Source organism: Cavia porcellus, unplaced genomic scaffold, assembly GCF_034190915.1.
Source record: "Cavia porcellus strain 051 isolate PalLab524CR breed Dunkin Hartley unplaced genomic scaffold, mCavPor4.1 scaffold_9, whole genome shotgun sequence".
In the NCBI taxonomy this organism is placed as follows: domain Eukaryota; kingdom Metazoa; phylum Chordata; class Mammalia; order Rodentia; family Caviidae; genus Cavia; species Cavia porcellus.
The window spans coordinates 11,102,385-11,113,020 of NW_026947492.1; the positions used below are offsets into that span (position 1 = coordinate 11,102,385).

General features: G+C 54.3%; 2 protein-coding genes across 7 annotated transcripts; one reads left to right on the plus strand and one right to left on the minus strand.

Moving 5' to 3' along the window:
* The first annotated feature begins 4 nt into the window (after window positions 1-4).
* Window positions 5-3,449, plus strand: Trappc4 (trafficking protein particle complex subunit 4). The gene is made up of 5 exons (XM_003472784.5): window positions 5-435; window positions 588-762; window positions 1,827-1,930; window positions 2,655-2,781; window positions 3,117-3,449. Exons 1-5 carry the CDS (start codon window positions 261-263, stop codon window positions 3,193-3,195), a joined length of 660 nt encoding a protein of 219 aa, XP_003472832.1. The 5' UTR covers window positions 5-260; the 3' UTR covers window positions 3,196-3,449.
* Window positions 3,450-3,998: 549 nt separating this feature from the next.
* Window positions 3,999-10,311, minus strand: Slc37a4 (solute carrier family 37 member 4). 6 transcript variants are annotated; one of them, XM_005004946.4, is made up of 10 exons: window positions 10,201-10,311; window positions 8,656-8,994; window positions 7,697-7,929; window positions 7,092-7,335; window positions 6,489-6,647; window positions 6,217-6,302; window positions 5,546-5,659; window positions 5,271-5,336; window positions 4,834-4,972; window positions 3,999-4,717 (listed from the first exon to the last, which is right to left on the minus strand). In XM_005004946.4, exons 2-10 carry the CDS (start codon window positions 8,801-8,803, stop codon window positions 4,551-4,553), a joined length of 1,356 nt encoding a protein of 451 aa, XP_005005003.1. In that variant the 5' UTR covers window positions 8,804-8,994; window positions 10,201-10,311; the 3' UTR covers window positions 3,999-4,550. The 6 variants fall into 6 exon arrangements, with proteins under 6 accessions (XP_005005003.1, XP_005005002.1, XP_003472831.2 ...); XM_005004945.4 differs by lacking the exon at window positions 10,201-10,311 and adding an exon at window positions 9,518-9,703; XM_003472783.5 differs by lacking the exon at window positions 10,201-10,311 and adding an exon at window positions 9,518-9,703 and having other exon boundaries at window positions 7,697-7,954.
* Window positions 10,312-10,636: the final 325 nt, after the last annotated feature.

The following is a 10,636-nucleotide window of genomic DNA, read 5'->3' on the forward strand; positions in this document are numbered from 1 at the left end:
TGGGGAAGTGGGTTCACTTCTCAAGGCGCGGCCCTGAACTCTGTCTTCTAGGTTATTGGACTTTGCCACTAGCAGTAGTCAGATAAGGCTCATCTACTGCTGAGACGTGGAAGACAATTTACCTGGTCCCTGTAACTAAGAAACTTCCAGAGCCTGACGGTAGCCCCGAGTGCGCAAGCGCAAGGAAAAAGCTGGGGCGGAAGCCCAGTACAGTTTTTTGACAGCGCTTCCGAGGCTGGGCCTTCGCCACCGTGACAGCAATGGCAATTTTTAGTGTGTATGTGGTGAACAAAGCTGGTGGCCTGATTTATCAACACGACAGCTACGCGCCGCGGGCTGAGGCTGAGAAAACTTTCAGTTACCCGCTGGATTTGCTGCTCAAGCTGCACGATGAGCGCGTGCTGGTTGCCTTCGGCCAGCGGGATGGCATCCGGGGTGGGTTGGGCTCGGGGGCGGGTCCCGGTGTTTTGGAATTAGACTAGGGTGAAGTTGCCGAGGTGGGGGCAGGTGGGGTGCGCCGCACCCCTTGTGCCCTCGGCGGAGTCCTAGGGCTGGAGCCTTGCTGACCCTTGGCCTCGCCTCTGCAGTGGGCCATGCAGTGCTGGCCATCAATGGCATAGACGTGAACGGCAAGTACACGGCTGACGGGAAGGAGGTGCTGGAGTATCTGGGTAACCCTGCAAATTACCCGGTGTCCATTCGCTTCGGCCGGCCCCGCCTCACCTCCAATGAGAAGCTGATGCTGGCCTCTATGTTTCACTCGTGAGTTTCCTCTCTTCCCGCTGTGTATTGGCCTTGTTGGATTAGTATAGTTCTCTGCATATTTGTGAAAAGAAAAACTCGTCCAGTATGCCCAGACTTTACTTGTCTTGCCTAAGTTGATCTTGCCTAAGTTAGTTTTTCCTCTCTGGGCCTGTTTCTTCATCTTTAGAGTAAAGCAATTGTAAAAAATAAGTAAATAAATAAAATAAGGCAATTGTTGGGGGGAGGAGTTGGGGAGGATACAGCGTGACTGCCAGAGATGAAAATATTCTAAAATATTAGAAAATAACCTAAATTTGGGGGGATGGCTCCCCGAGTTCTTCATATACCCAAAACATTGGATTGTATACTTTAAATAGGTGTACTTGTGGTATGTAAATGGCATCAGTAATATATTTCAGAATTATTACTCCATACACTTGCAAAAATAAGGCAATTGAACTAAACAATCTTTTAAAAAATCTTTTCCTCCTCTCAGCCATGGTCTGAGATGTGCTGGTGTAGGCTTTGCTGCGAGCTAAGTAGGCATGCACATGTTCCCCAGAATATGCATTTTAAGTTTTTGGTGTAAAATATTTCGTAGTAAAATGTATGCAGAAGCCAAATAAATGTAAAAGAAATTTTGATCCTGCTGCCAGGCAGTCCACACTGTCCCCTCACTGTACCAGCCTGTAAAATGAACTGTGCCGAGTGTGGTGGTGCCTGCCTGTGACTCTAGCACTTTGGAAGACTGAGGCAGGATGATGGCTAGATTAAGCCCCCCTGGGCCATTTAGTGACTTAGTGAGACTCTGTCTCAGAATGAATGAACAGATAATGTGCTGGTGGTGCAGCTATGTGCAAAGGCCCAGGGTTCACGCTCCAGTACTACAAAAATAAATAAATGAGGGCCAGGGAGATGGCTCAGGGGCAGAAGTGCCTGCCTGGCAAGCACAGGGTCCTCCAAGCACAGAGTTTGCTTGTGAGTCTCAAATAAATAATCTCAGCAGATTAGGATGACTTCAGTGGAAAAGTCTGAGAAGCACTTTGGGGCGCTTTCCCAGCTTTGCCTCCTTTGCATTATAGGCTGTTTGCCATTGGCTCCCAGCTGTCCCCTGAACAGGGAAGCTCAGGCATTGAGATGCTGGAGACAGACACATTCAAACTGCACTGCTTCCAGACGCTGACAGGTATGCCTGCAGGTGGGCCCATGGGGATGGCTGGGGCTGGCTGCGCCAAGAGTAAAGACGGCTTTGGAGAGCAAGGAAGGAGTGTCAGGTTTCCCCAGAACAGTTATACAGACACAACTATTGTTTGCTTCAAGAATCCAAAGCCGATATTTAGAAAATAACCTAAATCTGAAGCTCATTTAAATCCGTATCACGTGACTGTTCATCCTGGGTTCAGATAAAACTCAGTGATAATGTTGCACATGTATTCCAAAATGAGATTTAAAAAGCCAAACAAAAATGGCTCTTGGGTCATTCCAGCACTTGGGAGACTGAGGCAGGATTACTTCAAGTTTGAGGCCAGCCTCTACTGCCTGCAAGACTGTCTCAAAAAACAAAACGATAAAAGAATAAAATTGCCTTTGGATTGTGTTACTGCCGCTCTCCCTTAATGTAGAGAGTTGAAAACTGCCTGAGTTTGTTCTCTGCTTGTACTGTCTGTGCTGAGGGATTCCAAGACTGAAAGTAAGTGGCAGAACTCAAAGCCTGGTCTCTCAGTCACCTGCGTTAAGTGTCACTGTTTCTCTGACCCCTTCTGTAACTTTGAGGTTTTGCCTTTTCTTCATGTAGCAATGCGGAAAGAAGGGGCTTATGATAGTACTTCATAAAACTGAAAGTACTATAGAAATATAGGATGGCACTGCTTCATGGGGCCTTTGGTAACCAATTTCTGGCTTCTTTCCAGGGATCAAATTTGTGGTGTTGGCAGATCCTAGGCAAGCTGGAATCGATTCTCTTCTCAGAAAAATTTATGAGATTTATTCAGATTTTGCCCTCAAGAATCCATTCTACTCCTTGGAAATGCCCATCAGGTAGGTGGCCTTACTCCCCACAAAGTCATTAGAGGTATGGCAAAATATTACTTTTAGTAAGACAACAATGACTAGCCCTTTGTTTTTGAGGTAGTCTCACTAATGTAGTCTAGGCTGGTGTTAAACTCAAAGTAACCCTCCTACCTTAGCCTCCCAAGTGCTGGGATGACAGGTGTGCACCACCGTGCCCAGCCAACCCTTTAATATTCAGAGAATTTACGAAGACTCTTTTCTTGGAGTTTGTCCGCCAACTGGTCTTTCCACTGACCCTGCCTTTCTGCAGAATGGAGAGAGCCTCGGGTCTCACAAGTGTTTTGTCTTTCTGGCTGGCCTAGGTGTGAGCTGTTTGACCAGAACCTGAAGCTAGCTCTGGAAGTAGCAGAGAAGGCTGGGACTTTCGGACCAGGGTCATAGGCTAGACCTGTATCGGACTTCCAAATTCAGATCCGTCTTAAAGCAGGATTTCCTCGGTTTCTACTCCAACCCAGCAGCCTTGCAGTGCACTTGGAAACGGAAAGTGATGAGCCTGATGACACATACTGATCCCTGAGCCTTAACGCCATGTTCTCCCTTCTGTATATATTGTGGTCCTCCTTCCCAGTTCTGTACAGGTTTATTTATGGAGGCAGTAGGCCCACAAGGGCTGTAATAAACATTCCTCTGATCCAGTGTTTGCTGTCATCACTGATGGTTTTAAGGCAATGCATGGGAGGGAGAGAGAATGGCATGGGAATTCTGAGAAGCGAAGACAGTTTCAGTGTCATGGACATCATCCAGATCTGCTGCTTTCCTGGGCCGAGGTGGCAGTGGTGATGCACACGGAACATCTGCTCAGGACAGCAAGGCTTTCCTGTTTATCTAACTTCATCTTCACCCATCCTCGGGGGTTCATTCTACAGGACTTAGCAAATACGGACTGTGCCCCAGTCTCCAGTGAGTTACTACCCAGCCTGAACTTACGTCCCGTGCTTTCTGACCACACTGCGTCAAAGCACTATCCCATAACCGCCAGGCAAGTTCATTAACCTGCCTGCATTCCAATATGCTTGTCTCTGTAAAACAAACATGCAAATGTCCTGCAAGACAGGTGCCATGAGCTTAAAGGCTTTAGCCACGCTTCCACTTTCCTATTTCAGGGAAATGTGCACATACTGACAAGCTAACGTCCCAAGGAAAGCTCTGGCTTGTTTTACCCCTTTTGAAAGAATGAGTCACTGTTTTGTATCAAATCTAGTTTTAATCCTATAACAAGTCTTCTTAACCCCCCCCCACACACACTCCCCTGTTGTGTCCAGGGAGGGTGCTGGTGAGAGTGGTGGCCTCTCTTCCCCTGAAGACTCGGGTATTAGCAGAAGCTATTGCCCACTGCCGGGAGGCCTCAGGGCATAGCAGAAGTCACAAGTCATTAGTGCCCCTCAGCTGCAGGGAGAGGACAGCCTTGGTTCAGATAAGGATGGGTAAGATGGGGTAGGACAAGGCTTAGGAGATACAAAAGGGTAAATCCACATCCAGTTTCCAGTTTGGAAATGAACTGATTAGCAGAAAATAGCTAATGGAGTCCAAGAACAAAGGTTGTCTTTTAAATAGAGCCTAGGATGGGGAGCTGACACCTCATTAGCCACTGATAACTTCCAGTGCGACCTGGGGGAAAGACGGGATATAGAGCTGGATGCTGAAAGGCTCAGCGCTAGCCAGGGCAGCCCCCCTTGCTGCAGGCCTGAGTGTGCAGGGTAGCCACAGGTGACAGCGTACTCCAGAGCCAGCACTCTTCACTCGGCCTTCTTGGGCACTTGACCCATCTTGGTGCGGATGTTTCGGAGCAGGAAGAAACCAGCTGTAGTGGCTGCACAAATCATTTCCGCCACCCAGAAGGCTGTGCTCCAACTGTAGTGTTTGGCGATGGTACTGAAGGGCAGCCCGGCCAGAAAGCCACCCACTGTCAGAGAGGAGGGGACAGCCTGAGCCCTCGTGAGGGGAAAGCAGGTGGGCTGGCTCTTGCCTCCAGCACGGCAGAGAGGTTACAAGGTAGGTACTCCAGAAAATATCACTTACCATTGGCCATTAGTCCTACAATGGCATGAGAGGTGCCACACAAGTTGGAAGGGGCACATTCATTGGCTATGACTCCGAACAAGGCAATGGGACCATAGGAGGAGAAGCCAAACACAGCACCCAGGAGCAGGATCCAGATCTGCAAGGGCAGCCACATGGGTGCAGTCAGAAAGCCGGCTCCCTACCTGCGTGCCCTGATGGTTTTAAGGCAAGGCATGGGAGAGGAGACTGGCGCTGGGTTCCCAGGAGCAAACAGTAAGGGGGAGACAGTAAATGACCCTCCCCTGTCCTTCCCCATTGTCACAGTACTGAGCCAGAATGGCAGAAGCCCAGGAGCCAGCCCGAGTGGGCGGGCAGGAAGGGAGCTACAGGAGCTGGGCTGGCTGGGGACAGAGATGGGAAAAATCAGGGAAAAACTAGAGATGTGTTTAAGGCACCTCCTGTTCTGTAAAGCCTGTGAGCTCAGCGAGAGGGTGGAGAGCAGGAGTCCAGAAAGCATCTTCCTAGAGGGACAGAGGGAAGAGAAGAAAAGCAGACCCAGAGTGGAGGAAGGCGACGAAGACAAAGAAGAGCCAAGGGGCAAACAGGACCGCAAATGGAAATCGGAGGCAGGAGGCAGGAGGCCTGGGCCAGGCAGCAGCAGGGCGATGGTGGCAGCCTGGCCTGCTTTCTCTCCTTGTGCTCTGCTGTGGCCCGCGCTCTCCGTATTTACCTTGGGGGAGTCGCTGGTCACCGTTACCCGGAAGAGGTACATGGACGCAGTCATGCCAGCCATCATGAACAGCAGCAGGCCATGGCGCGGGTTCCCGTAGGCAGACAGCCCCGCCTGTGGGGACAGGCCCAGGCACAGTGGGTCAGACACCCACTGTGGACTCTTTCTTTTTTATCGGTACCGGGGATCAAACTCACGACTGCCTGCTTGCAAGGCAGGTGCTTATGCCGCTGAGCTACCCCCCCCCCACTGTGGACTCTTGACACAGGAGGGCCTCTGCTGTCAGAGCTTTGGCAATCACATCACAGTTCTTGGCTCCAGACAGCTGTGCGTGGCCCTGAGAGCTCCTCACGTCCTGAGGCCAAATTCCACACCCTCTCCACCTTGGCACAGGCCTGGAACACGTGCTGGGGAGCTGCACCCAGGCTACCACCACCCCCAGTTTTCCTGGAGCAGCAGAGAAGCCTGCAGCCAGGCTGAGAGAAATTCTCCCTGAGCTGTTAAAACCCCTCTCCAACAGCGCTATCCCCATGTCCCCAGGGAAGGTAATACCCCCCCCCCCAACCTAAACCCGAATACGCCACCAGGCCTTTCCCAGCGCTCCCATTACTCCAAGCTGCCTCGGCCACCCTGGAAGACCCCAGGGACTCTTCCCTCTCCTGTCTGCTCACCTTTGCCATGGCTCGGTCTGACAAGTAGCCAGCAGCGATGCTGCCCACAAGGCCCCCGACCTCCAGGGCACTCATGTAGGAGCTACCTGCAGTAGGGAGTTGTGGGCAAAGGGAAAGGCAGGGTAGAAGGCTGTCCCACAACGGAGGTCCAGAGCCACAGCTGCCTGAGTACTGCCCAGCCTCAGGGAAAAATAAACACATAAAGGGAACGTGGCCTGGGTGTCTCATCTCCTGCCTGGGTTCCTGCGTTTATGCCCTGGTAGTCATCTTACCCACGAGAGCGGACTGTCCTCTCTCCTGGATAAGGAAGAACTGGCCCCAATCTGTGCAGCAAGTCTTTACTCCAAACACCACAAGGTAGCCTGTGGAGAGCACCCACAGGTAGGGGGACAGGAGCAGCTCCCGCAGGGTACTGTCCTCTTTCGAGGAACCTGGAAGTGGGATGAGATCAAGCCTCAGGCTCTGCCCTTGGCACCCTGTCCCCCACCACTCATTAACCCTCATTAAGAGGGGCAGAGTCCACGGGCATAGCCAGCTCCAGGGGTATCCCCTTACACCCCGCTGGCCAGCCCCACTGCAAATCTCAACAAATGAAGAAGCAGAACGAGGGCAGATGGAGGAAGGCACCCAAACCACTTAGGGTGTGCTCTGGGACAGGGGTCTGCTGCCGCAAAGAGGGACAGGCTATGACGGGAGTCCCGCACCTGCTGGCTGGCTCCCCGGAGTTCTACTTATTCCCCACGCACCTTCCACGGCTACTCCTTCCTTACATTCCCTGGCCAGCATAGGACAAGGTTTAACTGTAGTCCTCAACAACACCCTGACAAGAGCAGTGCAGAGCCAGGTGCCCACAGCTGGCCTGGGTGGCGGCTCACCCTTCTTGCCCTTGGAGGGAGTAGGGTCCAGGTTGCGGAGTCCAACGTCAGCAGGTTCATTGTGGATGAGCAGGAGACAGAGGAAGGAGACAGCCACACATAGTGTCCCAGATAGAGCCAGCGTGGTGCGCCAGCTGTAGCTCTGGGCAAGGATGGTGGCCAGGATGGGGCCCAGCCCTCCGGCCAGGTTCATGCTGGCTGACAGGATGGCCCACCAGGTGCCAAACTGAGATGGCTCAAACCACTGTGAGGCAGAGGGGGAGAGAGTGGGTGCCAGGCCGCCAACACGCACGGAAGGCCACACTCACGTCGGGGAGACTCAGAAGCTCACATTACAGGGCCAAGGGAGAGGGTGCGTCTCCTTGGCAGGGCCAGTTCCCTCAGCTGCCACCTCATCCTCCCACTTCCTAAAATATCTTGACAAGCAATAGGAGCTGGCTGGGAACTCCTGAGGAACCTGCTGCGGGGGTCAGAAAGGGTGCTCCCGCATGCACACTAGGTATCCTCTATGCTGCGGTGGCAAACCTATGGCACACGTGCCACAGCTCTAAGAGGTTCGCCGTCACTGCTCTGTGCCACCCAGCAGGCTTGTTGGAAGCACTCACCTTCCGCAGGATCTTCCCACAGGGGGGCCAGCCCAGCCCCTGTGCCAGGCCATTAAGGAACCAAAGAGCGGCAAAGACAGGTACTGTGGAGCTCCAGGAAAAGACTACATTGACCAGGCCAACCAGGAGCAGCCCGGAGCAGAAGAGCCAGCGAGCACTCATCTGGTCGGACAGCACCCCGCTCACAAACTTGCTGATGGCATAGGCTGCCGACTGGCTGCTGGTGATGAGTCCTGAGGGGAGCAGGGAGCAGGACACCTGGGGGGTTAGGGTAGGGCAGAGGCACAGGAGGGGTGGAGGAAGGCATGGGGTCAGGTGTGTGGAGGAGCCCCGCAGGGTACGACAGGGTCTTCCCTGAGAAACAAAGAGCCTGAACTGCGCTGGATGCTGCCTCTGCTAGCGCTCCATCCAGCCCAATTAGATTTCTCCCCTGCTAGAGTCCAGCTGCGGCTGCAGAAGACGAAAAGGAAGCAGTTTCTCTCTACGCGAGTTGCATGTACCTGAGCTCCCGCCTCACCCCAGGTGCCCTCCGAGGCATCGGGCAGCTCTGTGGCCCCACCTCTGAACATGGGCTGAAGGCCTTCGGGACTGGAAGGGATCTTGTTCCTCCTGAAGGGTAGCATGCCAGGCCACCTGAAACCACCAGCTTCCCAGCACTCCCTGCGTCAGCAGCCAGCACTCCTGCAGCCTCAACGTGCACCCACAGCAGAGAAACCTTGCCCAGAGCCCCCCAGACAACACGACCACTGCTTGTGCAGAGGGAGGTGGATGGGGGCAGATTCACACCAGACAAGCACCCTCCTCAGTCCGTTCCCCACACTCTGGGGCGCACAGTGACTGGCTCAGCCCTGCTGTGCAGACCCTGCACACTGCATGCCTGTGCCCTGCGCACTGTCACGCTTGGTGTGACCTGTGACTTCTGGGTCCCAGGATCCACCACCCTACCCTTTAGGGCTCACCCAAATCATCCTTGTCCAAAGGGATCTCGTTCACCAGTGCTGGCATGACAAAGGAGAAGGTCTTGCGGTTGAAGTAGTACAGGCTGTAGCCCCCAAACATGGCCGAGAAGATCACAGTGCGGTAGTAGCCATAGCCTTGGCCTGCCATGGTGGGGAAGAGCAGGTCCCGCCAGGCAGGACGCACAGCCTCTGAGCGGGCTCCTGCTGCGGCTCTCAGTGCCCAGATCTGCTGAGTTGTCTTTTTTCAGCTCCCTCCTCCACTCAGCCTCCCAGGCTCCCTTTATAGCTGCCTTCTGGACAATTATTAAGCCTGGGGCCTCTCCTAGGGAACCCAGTGTCCTAAGAGAGAGAAGAAAACACATTACTGACAGCCAAACTGCCGGGTTGGGAGGGGGCTCCCAGAAAGAGGCAGGCCAGCCTGTTCAGCCCCCCTTGTTCCCAGGATTTCTGCTTTTCCCTCCTTTTCCACGTCTGCCTGCCTGGGAAATCAGCTGTGATTAAAAGTTCAACCTAATTACTTTTATTCGCAGGCGCCCAGGGGAGGCAGGGGGAGACAGCAGAACAGCCCTCTCCATCCAGCCCTGCTTCCTCAGTCATCAAACCTTATTCACTCCGGGAGGGCTACTGAGGGCTTCCTGGTGGCCAGGCACTGCATAATCACTAGATCACACACTCTCCCTCCCTCCTTCAGGAGGGCATAATGTTCCCGCAAGCGCAGCGCCAAGCCTCCTAGAGCTGACCTCACTCAATGCTTAGCACACAACAAGGCTCCTACGGGGCTACGTGGCCCCACTCCTCCCAAGGACAGCAGCATGCATATATATATAGATCATTCTATGAATACTAATTTTATTATACACACCTATGGTAACAGTTGTAAGTTAGGCACAGGAAGAGATTAACAACATAGCAATATACTTCAAATGTATGAATTCTTTATTTCTGGAATTTTCCTCTTCATATTTTACCACTCCAGTTGACCTCAGTAACTTGCACCAAACCGCGGATAAGCGAGGGCTCCGGTAGTCGCAGAATGAGAAGCAGGGAGAAGCCCCCCCCACTTGGCCCCACAGCGTCACGCCGAAAGCTCCACGCGGGGCCGAGGGCTCAGAGCTGCCTCGGGGTCCCCACGGCCCGGCGAGGCGTCCGTCTGCAGGGGCCCGGGCCGGCGAGCGCGGGAGAGGCTGCGCGCCCCGCTTCCCAGGCCCGCGGCGCGGCCGGCCTTTCCGCTTGGCCGGGCGCAAGTGGAGCAGAAGGCGCGGGCGGGCGGGCACACGTAGGCGGCCTGGCAGAGGAGCCCGCGGCGAGACACGGAGGGCACCTGGCCAGCGCGTGTCCTCCGGACCCAGGCTCGGCGGCGGCACAGAGGCGGGCTACGCGGGCTGCAGGCGGGGTCAGCGCCTCGGCGGCCCCAGGCCCAGGAACTGCCCCCACCCCAGGAGGGGCCGCGGCAGAAACAGTCCCGGGTTCTCCAGCCGGGTAGCCCAGCACCCGAGGCGCGCCGCCCGCTTTCCCCCAACGCCCCTCCGCCGCCCGCCCCCCTACCTGGGCTGGGCGGGAGGCCGATTAACGCGGGGCGGGGCCAGCCGGCTGGCGCTGCGCATGCGCTGGGGATGAGGGCGGGGTCTCCGCCAGGACCTTCCCACCACCCCCGAGCCGGTCCTCCTGTCCTTTGCGATGCTCCTAGCACGGGGGCAGCGCCCCCTAGAGGCTGGGTAACATAGGTCCTTTTTTTTTAATCGGTACCTGGGATCTAACTCACAACTGCCTGCTTGCAAGGTAGGTACTTATGCCGCTGAGCTAAATCCCCAGCCCCTAGGTCCATTTTTTTTGATGCAGTATTTTGCTATGTAGTTCAGAGATCCTCCTGCTTCAGCTTCTCCAGTAGTGGCATTAGGAGCATGTACTACTATGCCTGGTGAGATCCACTTTTTTTTTTTTTTTTGTCTTTTTAGGACAGTTTCACTATGCATTTCAGGCT